The 24,171-nt window shown below is 36.8% G+C and overlaps 1 protein-coding gene across 11 annotated transcripts in view; it reads left to right on the top strand.

Moving 5' to 3' along the window:
- SNAP91 (synaptosome associated protein 91) overlaps positions 1-24,171 on the top strand; it is a 189,723-nt gene that overhangs the window by 56,798 nt on the left and 108,754 nt on the right. For all 11 annotated transcript variants that reach the window (XM_057489338.1, XM_057489336.1, XM_057489341.1 and 8 more), the window contains 4 exons: positions 3,588-3,681; positions 6,070-6,181; positions 16,138-16,244; positions 21,694-21,735. In XM_057489338.1, the coding sequence (XP_057345321.1) occupies positions 3,588-3,681; positions 6,070-6,181; positions 16,138-16,244; positions 21,694-21,735 (355 nt within the window). The remainder of the gene's footprint in view (positions 1-3,587; positions 3,682-6,069; positions 6,182-16,137; positions 16,245-21,693; positions 21,736-24,171) is intronic.

Here is a 24,171-nt window from a genome sequence, read left to right as displayed (position 1 = left end):
TATTAGGTCCATCTGTTCTAGTGTGTTGTTCAGTGCCTCTGTGTCCTTACTTATTTTCTGTCTGGTGGATCTGTCCTTTGGAGTGAGTGGTGTGTTGAAGTCTCCTAGAATGAATGCATTGCATTCTATTTCCTCCTTTAGTTCTGTTAATATTTGTTTCAGGTATGTTGGTGCTCCTGTATTGGGTGCATATATATTTATAATGGTTATATCCTCTTGATGGACTGAGCCCTTTATCACTATGTAATGTCCTTCTTTGTCTTTTGTTACTTTCTTTATTTTGAAGTCTGTTTTGTCTGATACCAGAATTGCAACACCTGCTTTCTTCTCTCTGTTGTTTGCTTGAAATATCTTTTTCCATCCCTTGACTTTAAGTCTGTGCGTGTCTTTGGGTTTGAGGTGAGTCTCTTGTAAGCAGCATATGGATGGATCTTGCTTTTTTATCCATTCTATTACTCTGTGTCTTTTGATTGGTGCATTCAGTCCATTTACATTTAGGGTGATTATTGAAAGGTATGAATTTATTGCCATTGCAGGCTTTAAGTTTGTGGTTACCAAAGGTTTAGGGTTAGCTTCTTTACTGTCTTACTGTCTAACTTAACTCGCTTGTTGAGCTATTATAAACACAATCTGATGATTCTTTATTTCTCTCCCTTCTTATTCCTCCTCCTCCCTTCTTCATATGTTGGGTGTTTTGTTGTGTGCTCTTTTTAGGAGTGCTCCCATCTAGAGCAGTCCCTGTAGGATGCCCTGTAGAGGTGGTTTGTGGGAGGCAAATTCCCTCAACTTTTGCTTGTCTGGGAATTGTTTAATCCCTCCTTCATATTTAAATGATATTCGTGCTGGATACAGTAGTCTTGGTTCGAGGCCCTTCTGTTTCATTGCATTAAGTATATCATGCCATTCTCTTCTGGCCTGTAGGGTTTCTGTTGAGAAGTCTGATGATAGCCTGATGGGTTTTCCTTTGTAGGTAACCTTTTTTTTCTCTCTGGCTGCCTGTAATACTTTGTCCTTGTCTTTGATCTTTGCCATTTTAATTATTATGTGTCTTGGTGTTGCCCTCCTTGGATCCCTTGTCATGGGAGTTCTGTGTACCTCTGTGGTCTGAGAGGCCATTTCTTCCCCTAGTTTGGGGAAATTTTCAGCAATTATTTCTTCAAAGACATTTTCTATCCCCTTTTCTCTCTCTACTTCTTCTGGAATGCCTATGATTCTTATATTATTTCTTTTATTTTGATCACTCAGCTCTCTTAAAATTCTTTCATTCCTGGGGATCCTTTTATCTCTCTCTGCATCAGCTTCTCTGCGTTCCTGTTCTCTGTTTTCTAGTCCATTAATGGTCTCTTGCATCTCGTCCATTCTGTTTTGAAGTCCTTCCAGAGCTTGTTTTATTTCTGAATTCTCCTTCCTTAGTTCTTGCATATTTCTCTGCAAGTCCATCAGCATGGTTATGACTTTTGTTTTGAATTCTTTTTCAGGTAGACTGGCTAAATCTATCTCCCCAGATTCCTTCTCAGGGGAAGATGTAGCAGATGCCGAAGCTGTCTGGGTTAGTCTTGTCTGAATCATATTTTTTTGCCTTTTCATGTTGACAGGTGCTATTGACTGTCAGCTGGGAGGGCCAAAATTTTCACTTACTACTGGCCTTTCTTTACTGGGGCAACTGCGACCCCTAGTGGCTTGTGTTGGGTAATTGCGTGTAGAGTGGGTCTTTGTGTCTTGCCTGGCCGGAAGGGAGAAATTTCCCTTTCTGTGGGCGGAATTTGTCTCAGGCTGCTTCTCTGCTTTCGCAGCGCCCGGTGGGGTGATGGATGGGGGTGCTGCTTGACTGTTTGCCTCCGTGAGGGGTCTCAGAGCTGTTGCCCAGGGGGTTAGTGCACCCGGTTTTCCCTGTAATTTCCAGCTGCTGTACTGTGACCTGGGTTGTTTCCGTCAAGCTGTTAAGTCCCTGTCCCTTTAAGACTTTCAAAAAGCCCCCGCTTTTCTTTGTCACAGGGGCATCAGCTTCAGCACCCGCTCTGAGGTCTTACCCCCTGTTCCCCCAGTATCCAGGGCCCCCTGGGCATATACTGTGTCTGCGCTCTGGCCCGGATGGCTGGGGCTGGGTGTTCGGCAGTCCTGGGCTCCGTCTCCCTCCCGCTCTGCCTATTGTTCTCCCGCCGGGAGCTGGGGGGAGGGGCGCTCGGGTCCCGCAGGGCCGGGGCTTGTATCTTACCCCTTTCACCAGTCGCTGGGTTCTCGCTGGTGTAGCTGCAGTCTGGCCACTGTCCTGCGTCTTCTGGTCTCTCTTTTAGGGCTAGTTGTGTTTGTTGTATTTTCAAAAGTATATATGTTTTTGGGAGGAGATTCCCACTGTCCTACTCACGCCGCCATGTTGGCTCCACCTCGAAAAGCTCATTTTTAAATGCAAGAAACACTTGCATTTTAATTCATAATTATCATTTATTTCCCTTTAAATAGATGTTTGAATTTAATACAGCCATAGATTTGTGCAAATCTTGTCTCCTCCTAACTTGAAATAATGCCAAGGTATCTTAGAAGGCTTAATACTTTATAGTCTCAACAATCTACACTAAAAGATATCTGTTTTTCTAAAGCTGCCCTAACCTTAGTTTTGAACTATGTTTTTAACATGGTGGTGAACAAATATATATTTGCCTGTTCAAAATAAGTTACTTTCTTTTGGGTGAACATTTTATAAGTTAAGGTTTTACTTCATCATCTCCTCATCAGATATGATTCTAGTTCATACACTTTCTTCTGATGTTCTACATGGCCCTGGGCATCCATCGTTGGTGTTCCAGGATGCATCATGCTTCTCCCTAGTAGGTTCACAGCATTCTTAAAACTTCTGCATATCGTTATGGATGTGTAAGGATGTTTTGGGATACTTTCTCTACCACTGAAGTGGGAGAGACCCTGAAAGTTGCCATTATTGGCCTGGGTATTTTCCTCAGCTATCTCAGTGCAGCTGCTTGTTGACCATCACAGGCTGCTGGGGGTCCCTGAGAGGCCTGTGGACGAGCACAGAGTTTAGGGTCCTCCCTGACACCCTCTTCAGCACTGACCTCCAGTTGCATCTTCTGCAGCTCCTTAGACAGTTAAAGTCTTATCTCCTTTTGCCAAATTATGTATGTCAGCGTATATTTTTCTTCTCTTGATGGTTAATAGTGTATGATCTCTACTTACAGTCCTACAGATTTTGAAGGCTTCCAAAACATGTTTTCTCTCTCAAAAACAAACTGTCATTTAGGAAACTTGTATTTTTAATACTGTTGCCTCTGTTGTACATTTGGGAAAGTCCATTCGGAAATTCAGCTGACCTCTTGTGTCTCCAGACCACGTGTTTTCTTCCTGAGGGCAGTGCACACAGAAGGAAAGCATTGCCTGTGTGGTCAAGGAGTGAGAATGGATAAGAGGTAGTAGTACAGAGAGGGGAGTCAACCAAGTCTCCTACTACCTCAAAATCATCCATCCTACAAGATTAACAAGAAAATAGGGGGTAAAACGTCTTAGAACAATGCATGTGGTCTTAGCTTTCCCATCCACAAGGAAGTTTAATTTTTTTCTTTTTTAAAAAACTGTAGGGCTGATGGTGTAATGAGGACAATGGCTCCTGAAAAGCTACTGAAGAGTATGCCAATACTGCAGGGACAAATTGATGCACTGCTTGAATTTGATGTATGTATCTCACTAGAAAATGTTTCTTGCACGAACATTATTGTCTTTTATTTGAAGGTGAGCTAAAGGTAAAGCTGGGAATATCCTCAGGAAGAAGATTTAGATCTCCCTCATTAGATGAATTAGATGAACACTTAATTTAGGCTCTTAGTATGACAGAGATGATTTTGGTTGCCCAGATGGTCTGAGCAGTTTGCCAGGTTACCTACTTAAGTTGTGAAACAATATGAAGGTGTGTTCGTGGAACCGCATGTTCAGAGCAGGATGGTGGTCTCCTGTTGTGTTTGACAGGATGAAATAGCTGCAAAAATGTACCTTCTGGCAACTAAATAACTTAGCCTGCTATTAGAAACTATTTTATATAGACTGCTTAAATGACACGATCCACCAAAGAGAATCGTTTTTGTTTTGTCATCCTTTCCTCCTGGCAATACCACCATGACTTGTCTCTTAAAACCATACCTCTATCTTGACTATGGTAGTAAATACACTAACCTACATGTATGATAAGATTATAGAGAACTACACACACACATACATATGAGTACAAGTAAAATAGGGGAAGTCTGAATAAGATTGGTGGATTGTATCAATATCCTGGCTGTGATATTGTACTGTAGTTTTGCAGGATGTTAACCTTTGGGTGAAACTGAGTAAATGGTACATGGGATCTCTTTTTTTTTTTTTTTTTACAACTGTATGTGGATTTACAGTTATTTAAAATAAAAAATATTTAATTAAATAAACTTATCTGATTCATGAAAATAAAATATTCTGACATGAAGGAAGGTTCTTAACTCACATTGTGAACTTTCCTCTATTTTGGTGGTTGCCTAATACAAAGATTTTCCTCAAATACTAGTAACCTAAAATCTCTGTTAAGATTAAATGGTTTATAGAGTGCAGCACATTGTTTTTGTCACTGTGTAGTATTTCATCTGAATACACTACAATGTATTGATCCATTCTACTGTTGGTGGACATTTTGGTGTTTTCAATTTAGGACTATTAAAAATAATACTGCTATGAAAAAAAAAAAGACTACATAGCTTAATCTGTAATTGAGTCCTAGTCACAATACCCAGGTCCTGTGAAATTTCAGTAAAAGCAGCACATACAGGTTTTTTATTGGAATAAAGTCGATATACAATATTATATATTGGTCTCAGATATATAACATAGTGACTCAATAATTATATGCATTACTAAATGCTTACCATGGTTAAGTGTAGTGATCCCCTGTTACCGTACCAAGATATTACAATATTATTGTCTGTGTTCTCTGTGTAACACTTCAATATATAATGACTAATTTATATTATAATATAATTATATTATTATAAATAATATAAATTGTAATATAAAATGACTAATTTATATTATAATTTGAAGTTTGTACCTCTTTATCCCCTTCACCTATTTCTTCCATCCCCTTACCTCCCTTCCTATGGTAATCAACAATCTGTTGTCAGTATTTATGGGTCTATTTCTTTTTTTGTTTGTTTTGTTTTGTTTAGATTCCACATGTAAGTGAAATCATACGGTATTTGTCTTTCTCTGTTGGCGTTATTTTGCTTAGCATGACACCCTATAGGTCCATCCACACTGTCACAGATGACAAGATTTCCTTCTTTTATGGCTGAGTAATATTCCATTGTCTGTATGTACCACATCTTCTTTTTCCATTCATCTACACATTTTTTGACAAATTTTCCAGTAAAGACATCACTAGGTATTTATTGAATTGCTTCTCTTAGAAGCAGTTGCTATTAGAAACAACTTTTTAATATTTTTATTCATTTAATTTTCTTTGCTTTTCTTGTCCCTAATGGTACTGTCTTAAAGGAGAAAAGTCATAAATAGAAAAAGAATGGCACTTGAGTGAACACGGAGTTAGGAATGGGAGAAACTATTATTCTTTGTGTTAGCAATTAAAGTATTTAGTGGGCTGCTGAATACTGTGAGTCTCAGGAAATTATTTTAGAGGTAGCTGGCTAAAGTATTTATTCTCCATGCTGTGCTCCCTCACTGAATCGCTGCAGGCTTCTGGAGCCTGAACCCTTCCACAGAGACCATTGTCTAGGGAAAGTGGAAGAATGTAGTATAACATAGTAAAAGCAACAAAAGGCCAGATGTCCAAAAGGTGGATTTGATAGATCTGTGGATCATTGGTAAATAGACTGTATGTATGTCTTATAGTTAATAGGACTAACTTCACTGACTTAAATTTTTAAAAATGCAATACATCTTTTGATGCTGGTATGGTCCCTAAAAGAGTTATAGAACATTTGTAGAATATGAATGATTTTCTTTGAGGCATTTTCATGTGCTCTGAGAACTGTCATTCAGTAATATGCAGTAACATATTAAATTCTTATCTTTTTCTAGGTGCATCCAAATGAGCTAACAAATGGTGTCATAAATGCTGCATTTATGCTTCTTTTCAAAGATCTTATCAAACTTTTTGCTTGCTACAATGATGGAGTTATTAACTTACTTGGTAGGTAGAACTACTGAATGGTGTCTTTAATAAAGGCTGTATCAGAATATAAAGATTTGGATACCATAGATGTAATGCATAAAAATCTAAATATATTATTCATTTGAGTCACATTTCTCTACATATTCTTGTCAATCAAAATTAAGTGCAGGAAACAGAGAATGTTTGCAGCAGGGAGGGATTTTGGGGTTTACAATATTTTAGAATGACTGAAGGAATAGGTTCTAGGCTTTGCCCCTTGGTGTAAGTCCCATAACAATGCATAACTGCTCTGCTATGCTAACAGCTATCTCTAATGCCACCCCTGGAGATGCGCAGGAAACAAGAAGCCACCTCGTGAAGGGTAATAATGAAAAGGGTTACTCCAGCTCCTAGGTTCCTGAACCCATGTGCTCTAGCTGTGGTAAGAAGTGTACCATATCCTGAGCAATGATTAATTCAGAGCGTATTCCAGAATCCCTAACTTCTTAAGGTATATTCTTAGAGCAGGTTTAAAGTGAATTCTCCTGTAGGCCATTCAATCATTATATAAGGCCAGATACTCTTGGACTGATGGGACTCATTTTAAGACTCACAAATCCTGTGGGGGGGGGGTCTGTGTCTCACTTCTTATGCAGTGAAGTAGAACCTGTGTTGTGTGAGACACCATGATGGTGAGTGACTCCACAGATGGTGGTACTGGCCAAGCAGTATGGACAGAGATGATAAGTCTGTGCACAGAGTAAACTGTCTGTTAGGGTACAGAGAGACTGCTGCCCTCCTCTCTAGTAAAGGAATATCCTTCACCTGTTACTTGGTGGATAACTCCATAGTCCCTGGAGTATGGTGTCATGGTGGAAGCCAGTATTGATCTTGGGTGTTAGCAGACAGAGGACTTAGCAATGATGGCAGGTGTATCTGCCCGTGTTGCTGAACCTACTCATCAACTCCATGGCTGATACAGTGGACACTTTGTCCATTACCGTAAGGAGTCTTCTTATCCCCTGATTACTGAGAACCTTTTGGTGGTGTATGCCCTTTGCTCTGCATTTGTATGGGTGAAAATAGTCTCATGCTCTTTTCATTCTAAGTGTTCCATCCACTGCCTTTTCTCTGGATCTTTTTGTCACCAGTCTTCCAATTTCATTTTTTCCAAGACCCTGGTCATCCATGCCAACAGTTAGAGTTACTCCTCAAATTTTGTATAGTTCCATGTCTCGCCATCTTTCCTTCAACATACAGTACAAAATCAGATAGATAATAGTGGTTAAAGTTTTACCTACAGTAGATTTCATTCTACTCTCAAGGTCACCTCTTTATGGGGATATAGTGATTCAGCAACCACTTCCAACTTGTGCCAGCATAAGAAACCATGTCTAAACCAAGCATGAATTCTTTTTTAGCTCAGTCAGCTGGTCATAGGCAACTACCCAGAGACCATAAATGTGATTTGAGGGAAAAAAGGAAATACAGATGAGAATGTGCACTAGGAATATTAGCCATCTGTCATACAACTTGCATAGGGATTCAGGATCTACTTACTGCTGATCTCTTATATACTGCTTCCATTTGATGATGGAGTATTCTTGCACTTGTCCAACTTTATGGTTTCATACATTAGGTAACACTTGAGTTTGTATGATCTCTTGATATTCTGTGGTCAGAATCTCAATCTCTATAAGCAAGCCAAGAGCAGTTTTTCCAAAGGAGATTAGTTACTGTCTCAAGAAGACATGGCTGTGCTCCAAAGCACTAGAGGCTTGTACTGTATCTTCCTACTGGAGTATGCCAGAGCCATTGTCTTGCATTAGGATCTGCTGCAGAGAATTCTGAGTACCTTTAGATCTGTAGGAACAAAGGCCCATGTGGCTCAAGTTTGGAGAAGGTGCACAGCCTTCCCTTGATCTGGACCCTACTTACATTGCACACCATACAGGATATTCTGTTTGAAGTAGCATACACACATGTTGTATATGTCACCTCCAAAACCAAGAAAAGACCTAGCAAACATTTGCCTGCATTTTAGTTACAGGTGGTGCAAGGAGAAACAATTTGTCCTTCACACAGAGGGGACCTTTGGACCCTCAGAAACTTCATTGTGGTAGCAGGTACCTGAACTTTTCATAGTCTGTCTCCCACAGTGGTTTCATCTCTGCAAAGATACACAGGCATGTGACTTTCAAGGCACCTAGCATATCTGAAATTCTTGCCCCCTATGTACAATCAGCCTGATGTTATCAAAGTGATATCCCATGGGATTATGACAGCCAAAGAGGTTGCTGTCCTTGAAATAAGACAGTGAGAGGGTATATTGGCATCCCTGCCAGATGAAAGCAAAGTACTTCTGATGGGCTCTGTTTATTGGAATAGACATAAGAGAAGTTGCTAGTTTGATAGCTGTCTACCAGGTGTCAAGAGCTGTGCTGATTTTACACTGGTAAGGATATATCTGGAAATCTGCAAGGAGTCATCACCTGATTAAGTTTACAGTAACATAATTGTTAATCTCCTCAAACCATTCATCTTTTGCACAGACCAGACATGCAGGTTAACTGGGGGTGTGATGGAATTACTACCCCTGTGTATCTTTGCAGAGATGAAACCAGTGTGGGGATTCTGCTGGTTTCAAAGTACAGTTGGCCCCTGAATAACACAGGTTTGAGCTGCTTGTGTTCACTTATACATGGATTTTTTTTTCAATAAACAGTAAAATTTTTTGGAGATTTGCAATTTGAACATTTTCTTTTCTCCAACCTACTTTATTTAATAATATAGTATATAACACATATAAAAATGTATTAATCTTGTTATCAGTAAGGCTTTCAGTTAACAGTAGGCTATTTATTAATAGTCTTTTGGGGAGTCAAAAGTTACGCATGGATTTTCAACTGTGCAGGGGGTCAGCTCCCCTAACCCCTATGTTATTCAGGAATCAATCAACTGAATTTCTTTTCCAACTATATATTCAGAAACTAGGGAGATAACCACATATGCATCCACTGGCTCTTTCTTTTGTCACCTAATCCCTAAAAAGACTCACTCAGATTGGCAGGATATATAGTGACATTTGGGGCACCCAGGGAGTAACAACGGCTTAGAGTCAGTATCCCTGAAAAGTCTGGATATTCCCTTTCCCCTGGGCATAATCACTCTGGTAAAATCCTTTGCAGATCCCTAGGAAAATGTGCTTTGGGCTATGTTTTAAGGACCCTTCTCAAGACTATCTGGGGAGCATATTAAAATTCATAATGCTGGACCTTAACCCAGAGCTTCTAATTTAGTAGGTCTGGGATAAGGCCTGAGAATGTGCATTTCTAATAAGATCCTGAGTGGTGCTATTGCTTTTGGTTTGGGGAGTTCAGCTTGGGAACCACTATGTTAGATCCATTTCTAGATGTTCACACTAGCACTTTGAATCCATGCTTTTTGGCCTGTTCACCCAAATTGATATTTATATCACAAAATCTAATGCACTATTCCTTTTTGTCTGCTCAGAACATTTAGAATTTATTCCAAATCTCTAGATTTTTATATCAATGAAGGCTGTCAGATTCAAGGGGAAGATATGAGACACCCAGTTAAATTTGTATTCAGAGCCACATGAATAATTTTTTGATGAAGTATAGTTGATATACAATCTTTTATTAGTTTCAATTATACAACAAAGTGGCTCACTACTTACCTACATTATTAAATCCTCATCCCAACTAGTGCAGTTACTGTCTGTCAACATAGAAGGATGTTACAAAGTTATTTGCTATAATCTCCATGCTGTACTACCATCCATCCCCATGACCAACTTCTATTATGATTGAGAATTTTTATGCCCCTTTATGCCCCCTCACTTTCCCCACCCTAACCCTCCCCTGTGGTAACCACCAGTCACTTCTCAGTGTCTGTGACTCTACTGTGATTTTGTTCATTTTGTTTTGTTTTGTTACAGATTCCACAAATAAGTGAAATCATATGATGTTTGTCTTTTTCCACCTGGCTTATTTGACTGAGTATAATATCCTCTAGATTCATCCATTTTGTCTTAAATGGCAGGATTTCTTTCTTTTCATGGCTAAATAATATTCCATTGTGTATATGTACCACTTCTTCTCTATCCATTCATCCATGGACGGACACTTTGGTTGCTCCCATATCTTGGCTATTGTCAATTATACAGCAGTAAACATAGGGTACAGATACCTTTTTGAATCAGGGATCTTGTTTTCTTTGGGTAAATTCCTAGAACTGGAATTACTGGGTCATATGGTATTTCTATTTTTAATTTTTTGAGGAACCTCTGTATTGCTTTGCACAGTGGCTGTACCAGTTTACATTCCCACCAACAATGTAGGACAGTTACATTTTCTCCACATCCTTGCCAACACTTGTTATTTCTTGTCTTTTGGATACTGGCCATTCTGACTAGTGTGAGATGATACCTCATTGTGATTTTGATTTGCATTTCCGTGATGATTAGCAGTGTTGAGCATCTTCTCATGTGCCTGTTGGCCATCTGTATTTATTCTTTGAAAAATGTCTGTTTATGTCCTCTACCCATTTTTTAATTGGGTTGTTTGTTTTTTTGGTGCTGAGTCTTATGAGTTCTTCATATATTTCAGATGGTAATCCCTTATCAGATAAATCATTTACAAATATATTCTTCTATACTGTAGGTTGCCATTTAGTTCCTTTGATGGTGTCCTTTGCTATACAAAACCTTTTTAGTTTGATGTAGTCCCATTTGTTCATTTTATATTTTGTTTTCCTTGCCCAAGGAGATGTGTACAGAAAAAAAATTGTGCTTATGTTCAAGAGACTTTTGCCTGTTTTCTTCTAAGAGTTTTATGGTTTCACCTTACATTTAGGTCTTTGATCCATTTGGAGTTTACATTTGTGTCTGGAGTTAGACAGTAATCCAGTTTCATTTTCTTGCATCATCTGTCCAGTTTTGGCAGCACTAGTTATTGAAGAGATTGTCTTTTCCCCACTGTTTATTCATGACTCCTTTATCATATATTAATTGACCATATATGTGTGGGTTTTTATCTGGGCTCTCTACCCTATTCCATTGATTTAGGGGTCTGTTCTTATGCCAGTACCATACTATTTTGATCACTGTAGCTTTATAGTATAGCTTGAAGTCAGGGGGCATACTACCCCCAGCTTTGTTCTTTTTAGGATTTCTTTGGCTATTTGGAGTCTTTAGTGGTTCCATATGAATTTTAAAAATATTTGCGCTAGTTCATTGAAAGATGCTTTTGGTATTTTGATAGGGATAGTATTGAATCTTTAAATTGCTTTGGGCAGGATGGCCATTTTGACAATATTAATTCTTCCTATCCATGAGCATGTGATAGATTTACATTTATTTGTGTCTTCTTTAATTTCTCTCATGAATGTTGTACAGTTTTCAGAATACAGGTTTTTCACCTCCTTAGTTAGGTTTATTATTAGGTATTTTATTCTTCTTGATGCAATTGTAAGTAGAGTTGTTTTCCTGATTTTTCTTTCTGCCAGTTTGTTGTTAATATACAAGAATGCAACATATTTCTGTGTAGTAATTTTGTATCTTGCAACTTTGCTGAATCCAGTTATGAATTCTAAGTTTTTTGGTGGAATCTTTAGGGTTTTCCATGTGTATTCCACTTTTGTATTTCTTCGGTGTCAGTTATAACTATTCTTCTTTTGCTTCTGATTTTATGTGTGTCCTCTCTCTTTTTTACTTAATAGTTCTGGCTAGGGGGTGATCTATTTTGTTTATCTTCTCAAAGAACCAGCTCTTGGTTTCATTGATTTTTTTCCTGTTGTTTTATTCTTCTCTATTTTATGTGTTTCTGCTGTGATCTTTATTACATCCCTCCTTCTACGAACTTTGGGTTTCATTTGTTCTTTTTCTAGTTTCTTTAGTTGTGAATTTAGACTTTATTTGAATTGTTCTTGTTTCTTGATACAGGCCTGCACTGCTGTGTACTTCCCTCTTAGAACCACTTTTGTGGCATCATCCCACATATTTTGAACTATTGTGTTTTTGTTTTCATTTGTCTCCATATATTGGTTGATTTCTTCTTTTATTTGTTCCATTGATACATTGATTATTTGGAAGCATGTTGTTTAGCCTCCATGTATTTGTGGGTTTGTTTTCCTCATGCAATTCATTTCTAATTTCTTACCATTATGATCTGAAAAAATGTTTGATACTATTTCAGTCTTTTTGAATTTATTGAGGAGAATGTGTATCCTGCTGCTTTGGGGTAGAGTGTTCTGTAGCTGTCTGTTAAGTCCATCTGATCTAATATATTGTTCAGAGCCTTTGTTCCATATTTTCTGTCAAGTTGATCTGTCTATTGATGTGAGTGGTGTGTTAAAGTCTCCTAAAATGAATGTGTTGCACTCTATTTCCCTCTTTATTCTGATAGTATTTATGTTTTTAGTTTTTAGGTGCTCCTATGTTGGTGCATAGATATTTATAATGGTTATATCCTGTTGTTGGACCTACCCCTTTATCATTATGGAGTGGCCTTCTTTGTCTCTCACTACTTTGTTTGTTTTGAAATCAGTTTTGTCTGATATAAGTATTGTCACTCCTGCTTTTTTCTCCCTATTATTTGCATGTAATATATTTTCCATCCCTTTACTTTCAGTTTATGTATATCTTTAAGTCTGAAATGAGTCTCTTGTCGGAACATATAGATGAGTCTTGTCTCTTTTCCATTCTGCCACCCTATGTCCTTTAATTGGTGCATTCAGTCCATTTACATATAAGGTAGTTATTGATAGGTGTGTACTTACTGCTATTTTATTGTCTTCTGGTTGTTTTGTAGTTCCTCTCTATTCCTTTCCTCTTATCTCATACTCTTGTTAATTTGATGGTTTCTTTAGTGCTTTGATTGGATTTCTTTTTTTTTAATTTTTTGTTTATCTATTATAGGCTTTAGCCTTGTGGTTGCTATAAGGTTCGTAGATAATTTACTAAATATATAACAGTCCATATTTGGTTACTCCATTTCAAACACAGTCTAAAAGTACTTCTTTTCTATTTTTCTTCCTCCTCCCACTTTATTTAGAAGTCATAATCTGCACTTTTTTGTGTATCCCTTGACTGATTTTGGATAGTTGATTTTACTGCTTTTGTTTTAATTTCATACTTGCATGTTAAGTAATTGGTCTACTACCTTTACTATGGGTTTATTTGATGAAAAATATTTAGACTTAGAACATCTCTATCTACAGAAGTCCCTTTAACATATCCTGTAAAGCCAGTTTAGTGGTGATGAATTCTTTTAACTTTCTTTTGTCTAGGAAACTTTTAATCTCTTCATCAATTCTGAATGATAACCTTGCTGGGTAGAAGATTTTTGGTTGAAGGTCTGTTTCAGTACATTAAATAGTTCGTGCCACTCCCTTCTGGCCTGTAAAGTTTCTGCTGTGAAATCTGCTGATAACCTTAATGGATTTTCCTTATAAGTAATTTTTTGCCTTTCTCTAGCTTCTTTCAGTACCCTCTCTTTATCCTTAATCTTTATCATTTTATTTATTTTATGTCTTGGTGTTGTCTTCCTGGGATTCCTTTTGTTAGGGGCCTCTTTGCTTTCAGGACCTGGGTTTCTATTTCCTTCCCCAGACTGCAGTTCTCAGCAATATCTTCTGACTCTTTCTACTCCTTTGTCTCTCTCTTTTCCTTCTGGCACCCCTATAAGGTAAATATTGTTTCATTTGGAGTTGTCACACAGATCTCTTAGCATCCTCTTTCTTCCAGAGATTTTTCCTCTGTTCCTCAGCTTTGTTGTTTTCCTGTTCTCTAATTTCCATCTCCTTGACTGTCTCCTCTACTTGCAGCAATCTGTTATTCATTCCCTCCATTGTATTTTTCATTTCAGTTTCTGTATTCTTCAATTCTGAGTTACCTTTCTTCAAATCTTCTCTCTCTTTGTTGAAATCTTCCCTGAGATCCTCAATAGTTTTCCACAGATCAGTGAACATATTTGTGACTGTTATTTTGAAATATTTACCAAGAAGATTGGCAGTCTTCATTTCACTTAACCCTCTTTCTGGTGTCTTATCTCATTCTTGTCTTTGGAACATATTCCTCTGCCTCCTCATTTTGTCTGGGTTTCTGTGTTTCTTTTGCATTGACAGATCTGCTGTGCCTCCTGATCTAGAGAGTAATGACTGTATGAATAAAGCGTCCTATGGTGCCCAGAAGCTCAGGTTTCTTTGCTCACCTGTGCCTGGTTGTCCTTTGCAGCACAGCCACAGTTGCTGTTGGACTGTGGGCAGGGCCACCTTTCTGCCTGTCTTCTGGCAGTGGCGATCTCAGTCCACTAATGGCAGCTCACTTCAGCCAGCTGTCTGTGAGCCATCCAGCAGTGCTGTTGCTGGGATGGTTGTGGGTGGGGCCATCCTCTACCAGCATTGCAGAGATGGTTGTGCTGCTAGGACAACAGAGTGTATGTGTTGGGAGTGGGGGATGCAGGGAAGTGCAGCACAGGGCTGGGCTGCCAGCAAGGAGGAAGGAGCATTTGGAGGTGCCAGGTATAGGTGGTCTGTTCAGCAGTCTTCAGGATGTTTTCAGGTTTAATTGTTTTTGCTGTAGTTGACTCTGGCGTCTATGTGGGAAGAGGTTTCTGCCTTGCTCTCTTACTCTGCCATCTTTTTCCAGATCAACATGAATAATTTTTATAATATTAATGAGTCCTATGCACTATTTGAGACATACTTATGCTAAAAATTATGTATTTGATATTTAAGTTTAACCCAGTGAATCACATTTCATCTGGCTACCCTACTGCCAACATAAATTTGCAAAATCTTACACTTCTTCTAGCATGCGTATTTTTTCCTTCTGGGTCAAACTCCCTAGGGCATGCTAGAATGCCAGATTCTAAATCTCATTCTAAATATTGAGGCACTTAGCAAGCAGAGGTGGTAAGAAGTAGAGGGATTAGGGCATGAGGAGAATTTTCAATCCCTAATGAAAAGAAAGGTAGGTTGATTATAGAATCTCCAAGCAATGCAGGACCTCTCTTCAGACTGAAAAGGGAAAATTTCTTCCAGCGAGAAGATCTCACCTTGGTTTGAATCTACCCAAGTAATCTCCTTTCCAGTTTTCTTTCTCAATAAACATCCTACCTTTCACAAAGGAGGCCATGGTGAGACTGGAAATTTAACTGCACCATGTATGTTATAATTCAGCAACTCACAAGATTAGACTCCCTGACTTTCACAGATGACAGCCCTGTGTCTACATCAGAAATAAGAAATGAGATTATTTTGGGGGCATTTTGGAGTACCTCAGTCTGACTGGTGTCTCAAGCCAATAATTTAAAATCCTGTATTACCATGCAGGTGGTCATCACTGCCTTCAGATCCAGCCAAGATACGTATCTAATCCCAGATGAGATATAGACAAGAAAGTTGTAAAGAGTTTGGTAAACCAAGTGTTTTTCACAAAGCTCTACTACTTTATAACTAAAAGACAAGTTATAATGTTTGAAAGAAATAATTTATGACCAGTAAAAGCACATATCAATTTATGCTGTATGTAGACAATTTAAAGAATTCTTTAATTCAGATAAGTTTATAGATTATTGCTTTATGATACATAGATTATTGGTTTATATTGAGCTAGTAAGAAAATAAGGGTGCTGTAAAGTGCAGTCGTAACTTTTGAGATTATCAGCAAGAATTAATGCTGTTTTCCAAAACAGAACGCTGTGATACATGGATCACAAATTTAACCTCTTGTGACATTTTGTAAGTTCTACTTTAGTTGTATTTTCATTATTTAAATGGTTTCATTTGAGACACATAGAACATAACACCTTAAACTTCTCAGGTCTCCCTTGTTTAGGTGCTTTAACACCTCATACATGTTTTAGTGTCATGTTTTGATTTAAACATTATATTTTAAGTAATGGCATTAACATAAATGTGGAAGAAAATTGAATATAATATTCTTCAAATTGCTTATCTGTCTCCTCTAGAAAAGTTTTTTGAAATGAAGAAAGGACAATGTAAAGACGCTCTAGAAATTTACAAACGATTTCTAACTAGAATGACGCGAGTGTCTGAATTTCTCAAAGTTGCAGAGGTAAGTAATAGTAAGCCTGTTTGGGAATATAATTTAAAATTATTAACTCTTCTATCTGGAGTACATAGTAGAGTTTATAAATAAGACAAGACATTCCACCACAGAGTCACAGTGTATTAGAGTTAGAAGTGACCTTAGAAGTCATCTCATCCAACTTCACAGAGATGTGCTCTGCACTCCTGTGTTCCCAATCAAATGATGATTCTGTGTTCAAATATCAGTTTCATGGACAGTGACCTCATTTGCAGCTTTGCAAATGCCTCCATTCCACCTAATGGCTGTCTTTGTAAGAAAGTGCTTCCTTTTTATTGAACACTGGATAAAAGCCCTTAGAAAAGTCTGTCCATTGTTCTTAGTATGTAAATGATAAATCATAAAATCTGAACTTACTTCATCAATGATTTAAACACAAAAGATAAATCAAAGTGTAACTACTTTTATAAAGTTTACAAATTATTCCTTAAGGATAAGTTGTTTCTTAATCATAGTAACTGTATAGCTATACAGTTGGTGTTTCTGAGGTTATCTGTGAGTTGATGTTTTCTCTTATGAAATACAGTTATTGATTCATACTGATACTGGAAATTATGCCATTGTTATTACAGTCCTTTCACAGGTTGACAAATGGGTTCTTATCTTACGTGTCAAATAATTGCTAGGACTGATGGGAGTGCTGTGTGAGGGGTTCTGAAGCTCAGCCTCACAATGTACAGTGCTTTGGATGTGGGACAAAATATCATTTATTCATAAGAATAATTGTCACATTCAAATTCTGAGACCAATCTAACATTGCAAAATGCTATCTTGAGCTTTGATGTATAGTTTATAATCAGAATAAAATTCTTTTTTTTAATACAATATGGGAAATGAAAGGTAAAGATTAGTTTATATGAATTACATGTCCATTAAGGCATTTTCATGAGTATTTCCTTGGGTTTTTTTATGTTAATGGTATTTATGGAAGGATAGAACTGCTTGAAACTTTTGCTTTTGCTGCTGTACAAGTTTTATTTTGTGTATTTGATATGATTTTCCCATGCTTCAACAATAATCATCAATGTAATCTAGTAAAATTTGCCTAATTTCTCTCTCTGAAAAGATTATGCCTAAGCATCCAGAGCAGTACAGCATTTCACTTTTCCACTAATTCCTGGTATGCATGCTCCCCATTTTCACATTTGTTACTGTATACATTAGGTAAGTAAGGAGCTGGGCTACACACTTAACTGATCAGCATGATAAGTCTGGGCTCAAGGTCTCCATGAGAAAAGGGACATTTGTTTGTCAATATTTTCTATTAATGTTTTTCTCTTTTTACATGTAAAATTTTACTTTGTGTCTTTTGATAATCTCATGTTAGCACAAACCCATTTTAGGCTGTTGAGTAGGAGATAGAAATGATACCATTTTGAGAGTTTTCCTTTAAACAGCTGAATAATAAACATTTTACTTTTATTTGAACATAATGATTAAGACTCTTTTATAGAATGGATACCAATTTTTTTTTTTAGAGGGCATCTCTCATATTTATTGATCAAATGGTTGTTAACAACAATAAAATTCTGTATAGGGGAGTCAGTGCTCAATGTACGATCATTAATTCACCCCAAGCCTAATTTTCGTCAGTCTCCAATCTTCTGAAGCATAACAAACAAGTTCTTACATGGTGAACAAATTCTTACATAGTGAATAAGTTCTTACATGGTGAACAGTACAAGGGCAGTCATCACAGAAACTTTTGGTTTTGATCACGCATTATGAACTATAAACAATCAGTTCAAATATGAATATTCGTTTGATTTTTATACTTGATTTATATGTGGATCCCACATTTCTCCCTTTATTATTATTATTATTATTATCATCATTTTTTTTTAATAAAATGCTGAGGTGGTAGGTAGATGCAAGATAAAGGTAGAAAACATAGTTTAGTGTTGTAAGAGAGCAAATGTAGATGATCAGGTGTGTGCCTGTAGACTATGTGTTAATCCAAGCTAGACAAGGGCAATAAAACGTCCACGTATGCAGAAGATTTCTCTCAGAACGGGGGGGGGTGAGGTTCTAAGCCTCACCTCTGTTGATCCCCAATTTCTCACCTGATGGCCCCCCTGCGACTGTGCCTGTCTTAGGTTGTTCCTCCCTTGAGGAATCTTACCCGTCACCTTCCAGGGCCATACAGGGAAATGTAAAGTTGGTAAGTGAGAGAGAAGCAATAATCTTTGAAAAGGTTAGCTTTTTACTTCTTTGCAGATTTATGCCCTGTGGCTTCTATGCCCAGCATTTGTCTTGAGGTATCTTTACCACTTGGAGGAATTATGATACTCGGTAAATTCGATATGAGGCACGAATTCTATTTAAGGGTTGTAATTAGGAAGGAAGAAGAAAAGCTATAGAAGTAGCAGGCGGAAGAAAACATGGGAAGATTGATTATTTCTTTGACATATCTTCTTGTAGAGTAACTTCAGCATGTATAGGTTTTAAACTACTAATTAAATTGCGCACACACATTAACCTAATAGGAATACAGTTACATAACCAAAGCAGATGTATAATTACCAGCCATCTCCAGTGAAACCAAGAAAACCAGTTAGGCACCCTAGGCATTTGTGAAAATTTATCTGTGATATGATGGATATTGTCCAACTGTACTTGAACAGTCTGAGAGAAATCAGACAAATTAAAACAACCCAGAATGGATACTAATTGGTAAGTGAGAGAGAAGCAATATTCTTTGAAAAGGTTAGCTTTTTAATTCTTTGCAGATTTATGCCCTGTGGCTTCTATGCCCACCATTTGTCTTGAGGTATCTTTACCACTTGGAGGAATTATGATACTCGGTAAATTCGATATGAGGCACGAATTCTATTTAAGGGTTGTAATTAGGAAGGAAGAAGAAAAGCTATAGAAGTAGCAGACGGAAGAAAACATGGGAAGATACTAATTTACAAAATTATTTTTAACAGAATAAACATTAATCCATAATGGGCTAGCCATAACCATTTGAGTTTTCTTTCACATTGAAATCACATTGTACATTATTTGAGCACTAATTGTTTGAATACCAGTGTTGAGTGATTTGGTTATGATTAGCAAATACCAAAAATTTTCAACAAATATGCAAAGCTTCTCTCTCAACCAGTCAGTGCTTGTGTGATGTACAGATGTATAGATTCATATCCAGTAGCTACCCTGTAGCTAGTACATTGGCCTGAAGAATGCATACAAGACTTTGAGATGTCATTTTTAAAATAACAAGTGTATGTATCAGCTATTTGGCAAGTGTTAAAAGTAAGTTGTCCAGCAATTTACTGTTAAAAGAAATGTAAAGATTTTCTATGATGTATTCAAATTTCCCAGAGGAATTTCTTGAAGTGTGTAAGACTTCCCACGTTTTGAATTCTTATACTGAAGTCTCCAAATGCAGACAATTGAAATTTTTTGAAATGGTTGTTTTATAAATAATAGGCATTTCTTTTAGGCTAAACACACTTTCTTTTTATAGAACCAAGTTATTCCTAATTTGTTCTTCCAAGGTAAATACCGAGTTGCAGGAGTTATGCCTCCCAGGTATTTGCAGACAGAAAGTGATGAGATTTCTATAGTACAAACACACAACTCCATCCTCCAATTACATTGTAGTTCAGAAGTTCAGGATAAATATAAAAATAGCAATGTTGAGGAAGAATTCCTGAATAGTGTCTTTAACAGAATTTTCCGTTTAATAGAAACAAATCACCTTTTACCAAGGTGATTCCAATACTAAGGATCCATAATACTTTAACTTCAAAAATCCTGATTTCATTCATATTAATATATTTAATGGATCATCTGAAGATATATTAAAATATGGAAAAAGTGGAATGAATTTACCTTAGTTTATAATTTCCATAATTTGTAATAATATAAGTGAGCTTAGGTCAGCTTCAGTAGCTTCCCTAAAGCTGGAGATCAGTCATAAGCAATTAATATCTGTACTTCTGGGAGGACTCCGCAGCCTAAGTTGGTCTAGAGGGAAGAGGGCCAGTGCTCTACACCAGTGGTCCCCCACAGTGGGTGTTTTGCCCCACTCTCCTCCCCTGAGGACAGCAGCTGGCAACATTTTTGGTTGTCACAGCCGGTGGTGGATGAGGTCCTACTGGTATCCCATGGACAGACCAAGAATGCTGCTAACATCCTACACTGCACAAGACATACCCCCAGCAAGTAACTGTCATCCCAAAATGTCAGTCATGCCCAGCCATGCTCTAGACATAGGAAAGGCAAAGGAGAGATAACTTAGCTCAGCCTTTGGCACACAAGGGGATTTTCCAGTCTCTAGTTTACCTATTGTCTTTGTAGGAGCCCAACACTTACACTTCATATATTTGCTTCTACATCTCCATCAGCATGATTGAAGTATTCCAGTCCGCTCTAACCTGCTTTGTTTCTTTGAGCCTCAATGTCATCATTTATATAAAATGGGAGAATTAAAGTTATGATTTGTATTTTTCCTCAACTTTTATTTTGAATAATTTTCAAACCTACAAGAGTCGACAGAGTAGTGAGCACCTACATAGTATGGTGAGCACCTCTCTTCATTGATTCACCTTTATTAACATATTCCCATATTTGCACTCTTTTTTTCTGCCTCTCCCTTTCTCCCCTCCTTTCCTTCCCCAAGCTACCACAATTAAAAATTCACACATGCCTTTATCTAGTAATTCCACTTTTACAAATGTATCCTACAGGTGTGTCCGCCAGGTGCAAGGCGGTGTGTGCAACATTGCCTGCAATGGCGGCTTGGAAGTTACTTCAACATCTGTTAATTGGTGGCTTATTAAATAAATTATAGGACAAGGAAGCTGTTTAAAAAAATGAGAAAACTCTGCATTAATATGGATGAAGCTCTAAGACAGATGAAAATCTAGAAGTGCAGTGTATGTAATACATGATTATTATAGAATAACATGGCAAATATGTATTATGTATATCGTATTTCCTTGGATATACATAAAGAAAATCTGGAAGGATACGTAAGAAATTAACAAAATGACTCTCTTTGCAAGAGAAAGGATAGAAACTACACCCTGAACAAGTTATTAAAAGTAAATATTCCTTTTCCAGAGGACTGAGCATAATTAAAAAATTAAATTTAGTCTAAGCAGTTTTTTAGTTTGGCTGCTATTAACAATGGAGTAAACCTGTAAATTTCACACTTCAGTTTCTTAAGTTCTTTTTTGAGTTCTAACAACATTCTGTACATTGGTTATGTGTAGTTATATAACAAAATCATAGCTTTATTATATTGCATGGAAAACAACACAGAGCATATGTTCAAAGTGAGATTGATACAAAGAATTCTTTTACAGCAAGATTGAGCTGTGGTTTTAACTAATTCTATGGGTGATCTTCTGTTAAATACAAAATTTTTTTTAATTCCCATAAGTGACTTATTTTTTTTAATCCACAGCAAGTTGGCATTGATAAAGGTGACATTCCTGACCTCACACAGGTAAGTGATTCTCTGAGTGAAAAATTTAATACGCATGAAATTATTACTCTATAGTTTGCCATAAAAGGTCTTACCTAGGACATCATCTTAGAAGCATTTAATGCATTTTGAATTAGGCCAACCAGCTTTCTGGAACTTATTCTAGCTTGCTTATGTTTTCTAGTTATTGAATGTATTTCTGGAGATAATATGAAGATTTTCCTGCCTCCTAAGCATAGTTTCTTCTTTAAAGGCAGCTGAATTTATTTATTGAGCTCATCTTTTCCTCCTTGAACTTGAATCAAAAGGAAGCCTTGAAGAAGGTTTAAAAAGGTGATTTATCAATGAAAAGTAGCTTCTTAGGCATGTAATCAGAGTGCTTGAATTGTTCTTCCTGCGTGTTCTCTTAGTTTTCTATATTTCCCAGGTATGAAGGAGGGGTATGAATGGGGAGAACTCTAATGTCATAAATCTACTGCACTGACTCTAGTCTCCCCTATGAAGTGGAGGAATTTCTATATACAAAAGAACCTTTTTTAAAAAACAAGTAGCAGTTGTAGATGTATGATTTTTCTGAGGACCATATAGTAAGCAAAAATAATAGTAGTGCTTCCTTATCAGTCCTTTTATCTGTCAAGAGGAGATATTGTACAGCTCCTAAGGTACAGAATCAAGATCACTCAACATTTGCCAAACAACTGTATGACCTTTCTCATAATGGGCAAACTGTTTTTATTTACTAAAATCACTGTTATGGTAAATTTCTGTCTCAAACATGTCCTTGAACTAGAGATAGTCAGATGATAGAGAATACAGAGCTGCAGTCTTACATACTAGTAATGAATGAGTTTTGTCTGTCTTTGTAAATAGTCATTATAAAGAGGAAAATTTTCATAATGAAAGATTACCAGTTTTTAATACTATCAAAGTGCATTTAATAGTTTACAGCCTTATAACTATGCCCTTGAAATGTTTCCATATTTAAATAGTGTTAATCTTAAATTTTTATTAAGATAAGAGAAACCCAAAGTAGTGGTCTCTGTACCTATGTTATTAAATACTAATTAAATACCAAGAATTCTTCATAAATAAAATTCACAGAACATTTCAGAACATGATGGCATTGTAATTTTATATTTAAAAGTTGGGAGATACAGGCTTCCAGTAGATAGAATATTAGTATAAAATATTTTTGCTACTATGAGAAGATAATGTTCTTTGATCAGGCACATACCTGAATAAGATAAAGGTATCATTTTGGCTATGACTAAAAATGAAGTGCATAAAGTGCTATTAAAGATCTCTTTATTAGATATAAATTTCAATTTTGTAACACTAATAAAAAAGAAAATTAGTGTGCTTTCATCTTAAATTATTTAATTATAATAAACATTTACATTGCAGTTTTGTAGAATAACCCAGATGATTAATACATTAATTAAAAAATATATATATTAAAATATTTAGCTCAATGAATAGTTTTAGGAAATGGTAAATCATCTTTATTTCAACAGTGTAGACTATATGTATGTAAATTAAACTATATATATTAGACTCTCTCTTAAGAAGAAAATAGGTCCTCATTTGTCTCACTTAGTTTGGGCAGTCTGAGAAACAAGGAAAGGTTTACAAGAATACTTAAATATGTTTTCATTTTTTAAAATTAGAAACTTATAGTATATTATTGAAAGAAGGATTCACATACTTGGATTTAATTTTTAATGATGCTATAATATTCATTATAGTTTATGTAATTCCTTTCTCTAAAGAAGTCCAGAGACATAATATTTATTGATGTATATTGTGTGTTATCATAATTTGAGAAGCAGAGACTCCATCATTTAAAAAGGTAAAATCTTGCCCTGGGTTTAATAGAAAACTGTTCTTGGTAAGATTCATTAGAATCTGGTATGTCTCTTTCCTCTGCTTTTGTTATGACCTTAAGACACACATAAACTTCGGTATTAACATGTATTTTTAAATTGCCTCCTCATAAAGAAAAATTTATAGTTCACTTTCCCAGTGTATATTTAAATCTCAATATAAGAGTATTGTGTGCTTTTGAAATTTCTTAATAAGTAACCAAATGGTGATTACCATTTGGATTGTGAGCAGCAGAGCTAAGCACACTCCCTAATCCTTGTTTAAAGCCCCTCCAGGTTTGATAGAGGCCTCCATTGGTCTGTGGATTTAGACCCACTATGAAATACATGGCCAGGTCTAAGCAGGAATGTGTTAGTCCTTTAGACACTATCAGACCAGGATAAATCTGGAAACAGATCAGAAATGCCAGGGTGTGTGGACTCGGTTTAACACCTTTCAATTAGGTTCTGCTCTCTGCCAGGCTTCTCTGTGGCCACCATGGCCACTGAATCTAGACATGGCAATGAACAGAATTACTCAATTGGAAGAGGATTAAAGAGGAGATGAAGGCCAGAGGGCTACCTGTTGACTGGG

The sequence above is a fragment of the Manis pentadactyla genome, chromosome 12 (assembly GCF_030020395.1).
Source record: "Manis pentadactyla isolate mManPen7 chromosome 12, mManPen7.hap1, whole genome shotgun sequence".
Taxonomy (NCBI): Eukaryota; Metazoa; Chordata; class Mammalia; order Pholidota; family Manidae; genus Manis; species Manis pentadactyla.
The sequence above is the reverse complement of the archived record's forward strand: the minus strand, read 5'-3'. Positions and strand labels throughout refer to the sequence as shown.